The 12121-nt window shown below is 47.4% G+C and overlaps 1 protein-coding gene across 1 annotated transcript in view; it reads right to left on the bottom strand.

The window, feature by feature from the left end:
• MICAL2 (microtubule associated monooxygenase, calponin and LIM domain containing 2) overlaps positions 1 to 12121 on the bottom strand; it is a 120646-nt gene that overhangs the window by 26445 nt on the left and 82080 nt on the right. Inside the window, exons 27-29 of the mRNA XM_067295346.1 lie at positions 7322 to 7514; positions 2729 to 2883; positions 391 to 465 (exon numbers count right to left, since the gene is read on the bottom strand). Coding sequence (XP_067151447.1) covers positions 391 to 465; positions 2729 to 2883; positions 7322 to 7514 — 423 coding nt within the window. The remainder of the gene's footprint in view (positions 1 to 390; positions 466 to 2728; positions 2884 to 7321; positions 7515 to 12121) is intronic.

Here is a 12121-nt window from a genome sequence, read left to right as displayed (position 1 = left end):
GTCTTCCCTACAGAAAAGATCTAATCATAGGGAGTTGTTCATTTGTTATAGAGTCACTGGTGGATATACTTAATGGCTTGTTCTACGGGTGTTACAGCAGCAAAAGAACAGGAACCATAGTAAATATTAAACATGGACATACGGATGACCTTATTCAGCATAACAATAGGTAATAGCCAGGGGGATAATCATGCAAGAAGGGAATTTGCTCTTTTCAGGAAAAGCAAATGAAAAAAAGAAGTATTTGTTGCATTTTAGATCTCCATTTCCTCTTCTAATGACTCAGCTATACAAGACTTGGAAAGAAAGAGAGGAAATAGGCATTTGCGAGAAAGGAAAACCGGACATGGTACAAACAGCAGATACAATTACTTCTCAGGCTCTACTCACTCGTTTGGAATTTTCTTCTCCAATTCTGATACTTGTTTAATGCAGAGGCGTGAAAACTGTTGGCTCTTTGCAGTGCTGGACAGAAACAGAAAAGAGACATTGTTAGCTAATATAGCAAAACTAATCAAGCAAATATAACAAAAGAAAAAAAAGGGGGGGGGGAATTAGCCTTTGCATAACAGTGTTTGAGGAAACGTTGGACAGCAATAGCACCACCAGGAATGTCTCCACGGCCCGCGGAGGCCCTGGCTTGTGCAGTGCTGGCCCCTGCGAACCAGACCGCCCCAGTCCGACTCTGCTTCTCATTCACCTAAAGGGTCATATACTGCCAGAGCTTCTATCACGAGATCAAAAAAACAGGATAACAAGACTTGCTCCATTAATTTATTTCCCCGTGCAAAATTTTGAATTCCCCTTTAACTGTCACTTGACACAGGTGAATTTAAAACTGTGGTTGTTTAACCACAAGATGGCAACACTCATCAACAAGTGCCAGCCCCAGAGCTCAGAAAGTACCAGAGATGAAAGCCTGAGGTCAGGGCAAGGAAAATCATCTTGTCTGATGCTCTGCTTAAAAATAACTTTTACTGAATCGCTTATGTCACAGGAACCTCTCTGGACTGCTTGCGTCATTTCTATTGCAGTCGTGTTTTCTCATACATCTGCAGCGTCATTGTTAAAAGGACAAAAGCAGAATCTAGGACAATAAATTATTTTTGGTTTTGCTCATGTGTTTTTAAAAATAGAGCAATCCTTCCCATGCTCCAGCCCCTAAAAATAAATGTTCAAGTAGGCATATTATAATAGAGATACCCAAGAAAGAGTTAATGTAATTCTTCTCACTTATCCCCCAAAGGACATTGCCTCTTGTCTCAGGTAAACCAGCAAGAGGAGAAAGGGCAGGAGACAGACGGACAGGAGAATGGACAGGCAAAGGAGAAAAGCTAGTTAGGGACGCTATTACGCCGGTGCGGGAGGATGCAGAGCTAAGAGTCCGGATGCCTGTGAAGGGATCTAGATAACCCAACCAGCAGGGTGGAGAGCAAGGTGCTGCCTTTAGCAGCTGGGGGTGGGGATAACACAAAGCTATGGAAGAAAAAGAATAAAATACTTCAGTCATTCCATGGGGTCACGTGCTGCTGGGAATGCTTTGTGGGGTTTGCTGGTGTCTTTTTTTGCACTAAACAAGGCCTCTTTATTTAAAGGCCAATTTAAACAAGTGTATGAAATCCCCTCTTTTCTGTTTGGACTAAAAATGCATATATAGATGTGGGGGCGGTAGGTGGGAAATGGGAAGAGATGAATGCTGGTGGCTTTTTATTTTCAGCAAAATTATTTTTCATGAGTTCTTCCGTCGCTAAGGCCTGGCCTGGCAGAAGGCACCTTGCATGAGGGAAGAGCAGGTCGGTTCTGTACAACAGCCCTTTCAGCAACTTCTCAGCGTTACCCAAAACTCAGACCAAGGTAGTTTGTGTGAAGACAAATCAAAGGACTTGGACATTTCACATGGGGAAAAAACAAACGAGCTGGAGCCTGGCAAAGCTCTGAAGGAGCTTTCTGACACAAAAGATTCGTCATAGCTTCAAAACATCACTATATAGTTGTAAAACATGATAGTCTTCGCTTTGCTTCCTGCAAGTGCTCTTCTTTGGCTCTGTTTGTAGCATGTCTTTCAGTGCTGACTTTCTCAAACTCCAGAAAGGAGTTTCTATCCGGAGGCAGAGTGTTCCTAAACCTCCCCACTGCCTCCCCACTAGTTATATCCTTTCCTGTGAATACGAAGATTTCCAGCCGCTATTGATCTAAATATAACTTGAACTGAGGGGAGCTCTCCAGCGCTTCCCAAAATTACTCTTGCTTAGGCAACACCGCACATATCGCACAGGCTGCCAATAACGTCCAAAAGCTTTATCAGCAGGAAAATATTCATCACACCCCTGCAAGCTAAGCCCAGGGCAGAACTGGTCCAGGTAACCTGGCGTTACCAAAACACTGCCTGTTTCGGGGTAGCTGTGCGGAGCAGATACTGGTCCGGCAGTCATGAGACCGCACGCTTCTGAGAAACAAACTGCTCAGCAAGGCCTTGAAACAAACATTTCTTCAGAGCGTTCAATACAAGCAGACCCAAATGAGCTCAGTCCTTAGGATGCAAGTGATCAGTAAAGAAGCAAGGAAGGAGCCTGTCCAGGGCGCCACAGCACCAAGAGGGCAGAAATCCCCGAGAGCGAAGGCAGCAGCGGCCGACAATGCCGGCAGCAGCCTCCGCACCAAAACCTCCCTTGGAAACGCCAACTTTGGGCTACACTGTCAGAGCACCCCAGGTCGGGATGTTGCTTACCATCAGTGACCTTGGACATTTTACGGCTTTCCTCCGCCGCGGCCGAGGTGCCGGTCAGCACGGCTCCCTTTCCCGTGGGGCTCGCAGGGACCGTGGGCCCTTCACCCACCTCCGAGCTCGACCAGTCGCCGCTGACATCGGGCTCCAGCTCAGAGCTGCAAAAGAAAAAAAAAGGGAAGGAGAGACAGATGCACAGAAAGTGTGACGCTTCAGAAAACACATGGCCTGTACGCATCCCTTCACCTCTAATACCGTGACCGGCACCAGCCCTGGCAGCGGTGGGTGTGACGTGCATAGACACTCTGCCGCCAGACCCCCGGTCCTCATTTTGGTTTTTCATTTTGTTACAGGACTGCAATTTGCTGTAGATGCTACACACCTGAGATATCTATATTCCCATGAGACTTCTGCTAACCTGATTCAGCTCCTGAAATCAAACTGTCAATATAAGAGAGACTTGGTTCGAATTACAACAGTATCCTGTCACTGCACACAAGCTCCTCTTCCTGCAGGACTATAGCAATAGGAAGAAAGGGAAATACAGGCACTTCCACAGCAGTAATCAGTCTAGAAGCAAGGCACGACAGTCAATATGCTGTACTTTTCACCTCTCTCCTGCTTACAGATTTAGAAAATAAAATTGCATGCAATAAGGAACTAGCAGAAAGACAGGCTATTGGGTGATTGATAAATGCAGTTTGATACTAAGAAAGAGTACCTTATCAGGGTGAAACACTAATGCATCCCTGGTTTTCACCTGACATTTTGCCCAGAAAATTTTAGCTTAAAAGCTGGTGTAAAACAGAAAAGCAGGGTTTCAGCACGTCTGCTTGTCCATGGAGATTCGGGAGGCCCCAGCTGTCTCTCTAGACAGCTCTTTTGAGGAGGGCTGGTCTGGGGGCACACAGCAGCGCCGGCTCGGCGCTGCCTTTCAGCGGGAGCGGGCCAGGCACGGCCGAGTGGGCCAGCCCTGATCCACCAGGGGAGCTGGCCCCCATTCCCCCGCAGGCTTCACACGAGGATTAAGTGTGGTTATTGTCGCCTCTTGCCTCATCACGCGTTTGGGAGCTGGGATTAACTCCCTCTTCGTGCAGCCAACTGCAGGCGACTGCCAAGCGCCCGGCACGCTGCTAAAGGCAGGTGAAGACACAGCCCCCTCCTGCCAGGTGCCGTCTGAGCGGCACCACAGGCAGAAAACAGAGATGAGGCAGGTAAGGAAATGCTGCAGGGATGCAAAGCTCTCACTGCATCCAGCAGTTTGGGGGAACCTAGCCCAGAAATGAGAAATTGCGCAGAATCACCCGTTTCAGAGCCTGAGATGACAGATCACCTTGTGCTTGGTGCTGAGCTGAAACCACCTATACTTATTCCAGTGATTTCTAAATTGAAAAGCCAACACTCCCGTTTTCATTCAACTCTAAGGCGCACAAAGTAATTTTGTGGCTGTGCTTGGCCCTGAGTGCCCCTCTGCTACAGCCCTGAACCCGTTTCTGGGCCCTGCAGGTCAGGAGGGACATGGGTAAGGAGAGAGCATGGAGGAGAGCCCTGAGAACGGCCAGAGGCCCAGGAAACAGCACGCAGGAAAAGAAGTTGGAAAAGATTGTAGACCTTAGTCTAGAGGCGAGAAGACTGAGGGAGGATATAGGAACAGTCTTCAAACATGCAAATGGTATCTATTATAAACAAACAAACAAACAAAAAAACCCACCCCCCCACACGCAAGCTCTTCTAACTTCAGCAAGCCATTGGAAGTCTTTTTAACAGCAAGGATAGCAAAGTACCACAACTGACCAGACACAAAATTTGGAAGCTCCTTCCTTAATTAAAAATACACTGGACAAACATATATCCGGAATGATATATATATTGTGATCTTGCCACTGGGCAGAAAAATGACCTTTTGAGGTGATTATAGTCTTTTCATCGATAATAATGGGATTTCTTTCACCTCTAAAGGCCAACTGGGGGAAGCATGTACTTTCAGGCCTTCCAATGTGACTACCTGCCCACTGTCATAAATAAATACGCCACCATTTGACTCAGCTTATTTTTAATGCATACAATAACGCTAACCTAATTCATAGATTTATTGTGGTGATTAATAGCTCTACCTTAAAAAGAGAAGCTTATGCAGTGAGTAGTCCTATTGGCGTGACAGGAGAAAGCACTTTCATGTTTAAATAATGCTGCCTTATAGAAAGTAAAGATTTATTATAACAGCCATAAGATACAACCCTATGGAGATGGGAGGAAGAAGTGCTCAAACACAGGCCTTGGCTGCAAACCACGGCCATGCAGAAGTCACTCAAATAAGATCACTCCGGTTGGCTCAGATTGGCTAAAAAGGTCCTGATGCACTACTTTTGCACCTAGGTGACGTGCTGTCTGGCTGCATTGCTGTAACCCTTGACCAGCTCAGATATGGCCTGCAGACAGTTTAAAGCCAGCACAACTGCCAGGCTTGTATCTGGCATTGTACCCTGCTTGACCCAGATCGAATTAGTGCTGCTGGGAGATCTGGTGATTAGCAAATTCCCTGTTAACGATGAGGGAAACGGAGCTTCAGATCCAGTCCCTCAGCAGAATTGATTCAGCATGGCCTTAAATTTCACCACTAACACATAGTTTGAAAGACACCGAAAAAGTATGTTGTTCAGAGTTTGGGGAAGTTTTGAAAACAACATATCTGAACTTTCCTCCCTCTCTCTCTAGGAGTGAGGAGTAACTATCCCTGGAGCTCTGGTGCTCCTTGAGATGTCAGGCCTAAAGCACAACGCTCGGCTTCAACACTCACCATTTCCAATAACCCTTCACACTAGCATGGGAAGGCTGGAGGATCAGCAGTGGCAGATCCCTTTTTCACCTGAGCACCTGGCCTGATTCTGGAGAGAGTTCGGACTCAGCAAATGAACAAAGTGCAAGAAACTATTTTCTTTTTTTTATATATATACATATATATACACACACACATATATATACCTATATATATGCGCATATATATATATATATGCCTTTGATAGTTGAGATCATTTGTGGATTGTGAGATACCACACTGAGACTGGGCAGAGGGCCACACAAAAGAAACAGAAATACCATTAATATTGATTGATCTATTTCTACTTTAAAGAACAAGATGTTTATTTCCCTTGGCTGGCAAGTACCCTAGTGCGAAGACTTGTCCTCTGATCTTGGCTTGCTAGGTGCTCATTATTCACAAGTATCTCAAGCTTCAGCTAAAAAGCTGTTTTGCCTAGTTGGGCATTTTTCCCGTCTCACCGAGCACGCCTAGTCAGACCTGGGAACGTCGTTTGTCACTTGCTATTGCACTTGCCCCCCTTTTTGGGGGTTGGCAGCTTAGCGGGGCGGCGTGCGAGGCAAGCAGCCACCGAGCCAAGGCCATAGCGGGAGGCTGACCTCAGCAGAGCTGGCACGAGTCCTCCCGATGACAGCTGCAATATCGCCCCTGCTCCGTGGCTCGCTGGAGGCAAACCAGAGACCTCTTTATGGCCCAGAGGGAAAGGAGCTGGTCCGCTAGATCAGAGAGATTCGGTGAGTCACCGGCCCGCTGGGGAGGCACCAAGAGCCCCCGGGCACCAGTGCAGGTTACAAACACACACTCTGCGGCAAGGGCCATCAAACAGGCACAAAACCTCTCACAGAGCTCTCCTTTCCCTTGCGACAGAGAAACCCCAGAAAGACTCAGCCTTTCCCTTGCAGGACATCCAGATACCTGTGACGGAGCACAGAGGTGGTTTAAAATGACTGCAGGGTACAGCAAAAGGCTCCATTTCTGAAAGCATTACTCTCAACCAGCTACATGCAACACTATGAAGAGATGTTCAAAGTACTTCAGGAATTTAAAAGAGCTTCCTCACAAATAGCTCTGTGTTTGCAACAGTTGGTTGTGTTTTTGCTTTGTTTTGGGGTTTTTGGTTTTGGGGTTTTTGGTTTTTTTAGTTCTCATTAAGGAGAACTGCTCTGTTTGGAAGATATCAATCTAACCTTTATTATAAGATGAATGAACTCCTACAGAATCCTGCCCAGAAAGCTAATATATTCTAATTTGTGCATAGAAATCAGACTTCCTTCACTAATTCTCCAAAGGTCATCAGATTTCAAATTTCTTTGGAGTGGGAAGACCACGAAATGCCCAGAGACACAACTGGGGTGTGGAGCAGTGCACCGATACCCAAGGTGGGAGGTGGCCACGGCACAGGATTCACCTTTGGCCGTAGCACACCCACTGCTCTAACCTCACTGTCTTTTATTTTATTTATTTTTTTAACAAATTGCTGAACTTGGGCTGCTCAGGGTAATATTTTTCTCTCTGACTCAGGCTGCTGTGTGGGATGTGAATGCTTGAAGATTTCCTGCAAAGTGAGTCATATGTCTGGTGGGATTTATGGCTGCAGTGAAGAATAACTGTTTTTCTGAGTTTTCTTTTTCTTTTTTTTTTTCTCCCACTTGTGAGTATATTTTGTATTATACTTTGATATATTTTTGCTTACCGTTCCAGAGAAAGCCAGGCTGATGTTGTGGGGGTTTTTTGTTTGTTTTTTGTTTTTAAAGAGACTTTTCTGTATGTGAAAGTACCTGCTCGCATCACTGGTTACCATGACTCGAATAGCGAGAAGGTTGTGCTCGGCCATCTCTTCCTCGGGGATGACCCTCACGGGGGCCCAGTTGGGGCAGGGGGCCGCGAGCCAGCCGCCCGCGCCGCGGCGCCCGGGGACATTCTTGGCCTTCTTTGGGGAGGTGGGCTCCTCCGCTGCCTGCCGGCACCAGCCTAGGAAAAGCACAAAAGCGATAATACGGTATTAAGGCGAGTCCGAGCAACGGAGGCAGTGGAAAAGACACAGCGTGCCCAGGCCCAGAGGGCACTTGGCCATCGCCAGCGATTCTGGGCACGAGGCCGCTGCAAGGCTGGGGTGGCCTGAGCTTGTGTAAGGACGCGCTCTTGGCTTTGCTTGGTGGGACGGCCACCAGGCGGGATGGCTAACGGCAGCGAAGAGCCATGTGCAAGCCGCACAAGTAACGACCCACAGTCTCTCTTCAGGCCCTTGCTGTAGCAGCACGCAGTTGCGTGAGCTCTGCGGTGAGCAGGTGAACCAAGCTTGTCTGGGTGGCTAAAACCTCAGCTTAGGTTATTTTCGCATGTTTATGCCAAAATACAAGCACTGAGCTGGGAAAAGAAGAAACAAAACAGTAGTTAAACAGCATGATCCCTGGACTTTGCACTCAGGCAGGAGGAACAACGACAGAAGCCCGAGCCCCCTAGCACGTGCCAGGTGATGCAGACGGAAACGGAGCAAGGGGATCATCTCCCCGGTTAAAACCTTAACTTTCTTACGGGCAGCCTCACCCATCCATAACCTGCCCTGCACAAGCAAATCACAAATCTACCAGCGGAGCCAGTCCCGCCACGCTCCAGCAGAATGGACAAACGCACAGGTAAACGAGTATGGCCTTGCTTGGTTCACCTCCCACCATACAGTGCTTTTGCTATATTTAACTTAACATTGCTGCTTCTCATTTATACCTGCAGAAGTGAGGAAAAAAATCAGACTTGGGACAAGTTTTCTAATCTGTTAAAACAAACTATCTATGAAACATCTCTTAAGCAAACTCCTCTTTAACTTGCAACTCCTCTGCGCACTGCAGGAATTCACTCATTCCTCCCCTTCCACCTTGCAAGAGTTTTCAGCTCAAATGTTCAGTATTTACACTGCTCTGAGGTCAAGCCCCCACCTCGGTGCGTCGCTTGGCCCCTCTGTCACCACCTCCCTCTGGTGCCACTTCTGCCAAGCTGTGCACTACGCGCCTCAAAACCAGCTGTGACGGCACAGCCATGCCGTTATTTTGCACGATTTAAGTTGCTTCCAGCCTCCCCCCGAAAAAGAAAACTGATATTCTTAGCTTGTGCACTTCCTTCAGTTATTTTTTGTGCTAAAGTCCTATCCATGTTAAGGAAAAATGCTCTACAAATACAACTCTTGTTTTGATCAGATTAAGTTCCCTTACTTGCACTCACAGACTGAATAAAATGGTTTAGCAGTGATTTTTGTAGTAGTCTTACTGACTTCCCATTTCCGAAGCAGCAAAGCATCTCACACTTAAAGGGCTGTGCTGAGCTCAGGTTTTTCATGCTCCATAAAAACAATATATTTTCATGGCTTGAAAACTCTGAGTGCTTCGTTGCTGGCAAGAGAATTTTTTAGTTCTTCTACTTCTACAGACAAGAAACCAAACAGGAAAAAGGAGAGGCTTATTGAGGAGAGGCTAAAGAACAAGATGCTCCCAGTTGAAAATACGCACTGACACCCCATCTCCCTGGGGGAGGCTCAGACTGCTGCCTGCCCACCCAGGGCAGGGCAGCCCGGCGCGGCGGCCCCAGCCGCAGGGCGGTTTTCCCCGTCCCTGGCCGCTGCAGGCGTCCCTCTCGCGGACAAGGCCCCGGGGGCGAAATCTTCATGGGAAGAAGCCCCTCGTCCCCAGAGCTGGCGCAGATCTGCTCATGCCACTGCTGCTCTCCAGATGCAAAGTAGAAGGAAGTCTGATAAGCCAGTACGATAAAATACAAGTCTTTCACAGCACAAGGTAACTTGCTCCTTAAAGGATACTGCATTTATATGAAAATCAGAGCAAACAAAAAATTGCCACGCTCTGCGTGTAAACTTTGTACCTGTGACTGCACCAAGCAAAGCCTGAGATGACGACCAGCGGCCAAGAAGAGATTTGTTACTTCAGCACCCAAAATTTGTTCAGTGAACTGCCTGTTGAATAGTCAGTTTTGCCGTTTGCTTTTACACTCCATAAGTATTTTTTCCTCTGTTCCCCATATTAATGGATTTTTCCCAAACACAGTAACAGGCAAGAGGAGAAAACACTTTTATGACTAACAGAAATGCAGCTGAAAAGCATAAAAACCCACAGAGGGGCAGACAGAATACCTAACACGATTGCCAGCACGGTTTCTGAATATGAACAGATTGAGTTGTTGCAATAGCCCTTTACACATCCAGCTTTTAAATCATCACAGACATAACAGACATAGGGCTGGGGAAGGACCTCAGGGTGCTGTCGGGGCCACACTGTGCCTGAGGCACCATCATCTTTAGAGGAAGAGTTGCATTTCTATGACTTTTCTTTTTTAAAGGTACCTTGGGCGCTCTCTCCTTTTTTTGAATCCTGCACACAGAAGTTGACTTTCTGAGGAATCTGTTAGAGAGCTGAGCGCTCTCTGAACTACATACCTTCTCATTCATAGCTATACTAATCAGGTTGGAGAACAGCATCCTACACCAGGAAGCAGAAACACTCCTTACCAATTTATTTACTCAATATTTGCACTTTGACATACGATTTGACAGGTCTCTCCTTAAGGCAGCCCTGCCACGGCTGCTGCAATCCGGCAGCACGGCGCGGAGCAGCACCCTCCACATCCACCACTGCTGCCGGCGGGGCAAAACGCAGCGCGACCGAGCGCTTCGGCCTCTCGCTGAGGAGACGCGTCAGTGCCAAGGTGTACGAAATGAGTGCAAGGAGCAGTGACAAGCTGTGGGGGCACTCATGTAAACGCTGTGAACGAAAAGCGCGGCCAGTTCAAACAAAAGCCTGGGTATTCCCCAGACATGCAGCCCTACTGTTAATTATTACCTGCACTTCCACGGCAAGGCAAACAAACCAAATCGGCTATCAGCTGGAATCTGCCTGAGCTGCCGTTAATTTTAAAAGAGTAACAAAAAAGAGGGACATGAAAGTGATCCGAAACAAAAAAGGAAAAAAAGAATTTTTTTTAATAAATAAAAATAAATAAATAAAAATATATAAATTGGAACTTCTTTAAAGCCCTGATTTTACAAAATAAAATAAGAAGGGCTGTCTGAACTAATTTCTCCTGAATCAGCCCAAACGCTGAGTACTTGCACAAAGGTGAAGCACACACGTATGCTTCTGAGCAGCTGCAAGCCTAAATAAGGAGCAGTCCTCATCCCTCTCCACCTCTCCAGCTGGGAAGTGCTTTAAGGCTCACAGCTCTCTATGTATCCTAGAGGGCCAACATCATCGTGGCATCTAGGGGCAGGCTCCCAGTGAGACACAAGCATGGCGATGCCGAGGAGCACGACGCCGACCACCCAGAAGCGTTGCTCCCGTGCAGAAACTTCGCTCCGAAACCTGGTGCCCCGATTCCCACTATAATCCATTTTGAGAGTGAAGCACCTCAGACTGGCAACTCTGGTTACCGTTACGAATTAACTCTGGTCACGCACCAGGTTAATTTGTTAATTACCATGTTACACTGGACCCCTTGGAAGGGCGGCAGAGCTCCGACATAACCCCTTGGACACCTAATCTTGTCAGTGCTTAAGTCCTTCCGTAGATCTGTACCTGGCTGTACTTACTATCGCTATCCTCACTTCTCTGCTAGAAGGCAGGAAAATGGCCTTACTGCTGTTCACCAGACGGGAAGGGGCATGTGGATGGACCAAGGCATTCGTCCGGGATGACACGGGCGGTCTGCGACATTGCAGGGACCTCGCGTCCAGCCGGCGCTCACTCCCAGGTCAGGTTTCCTCTCCAGGACAGGGAGATTTGCTACTAAAAGCTAAGGGGCTGGCTCAGAGGAATTGAGCTTTAGAAGATAAACACACACAATGCAAAAGCTAGAGAGGCATCCGGTTTCGGGAACAGAGAAGGGCACAGCCCCCAGCTTCCTGCTGATACAAACTGGTGTGGTGCCACTGACCTACACGGGGCAGCACCAGATATTATCGGGGAGAACCGAGTCTTCAGGAAACAGTCACTCAAAATAGCATTCACTTACAATCTTACTTATTTCCAACACACGCTCACTCCCCACATCCTGGTATCTTATGTTTCAGCACGCTAAAGACCTCTAGCTGCGAGCATGCACTCTCCATAGTCACAGTTTGGACTAGAGTTCTCACTAATCCTTTGCCAAAATGTTTAAATAATTTACCCGTGAGGATATGGACATGCTGAGCAGTGGGAAGGCATTAATCTTACGGTAGCAGTCAGCAAACCAAATCTGCTATGCGAGTAGCACTAAACGAACAGGCAGTACACGCCAGGAGTATCTAGCAACACGCTGCGGGCCAGTTAAAGCGAAAACGTCCTAACAATTGACTTGCCTTAGTGCATTTTCGGTGGCCGTTTCCTAAATCAGTCGATACCAATGAGCCAAGGGGCTAACACGCTAATTGCAAAATCCTCCTATGTGCCTCGATTGCGGGGGCAATCCCCTCAGCTGTACTTGGGAATGAGCAGCAGGCCTGCCGTAGCCTGCATAACCTGGTAGGTGTTTGCTTTACGGACCACATTTACACAATGGGAACTTACTGCCCAAAAACTTGGTGAACAGATTAAGAGAAT

Source organism: Apteryx mantelli, chromosome 4 (genome assembly GCF_036417845.1).
Source record: "Apteryx mantelli isolate bAptMan1 chromosome 4, bAptMan1.hap1, whole genome shotgun sequence".
In the NCBI taxonomy this organism is placed as follows: domain Eukaryota; kingdom Metazoa; phylum Chordata; class Aves; order Apterygiformes; family Apterygidae; genus Apteryx; species Apteryx mantelli.
The sequence above is the reverse complement of the archived record's forward strand: the minus strand, read 5'-3'. Positions and strand labels throughout refer to the sequence as shown.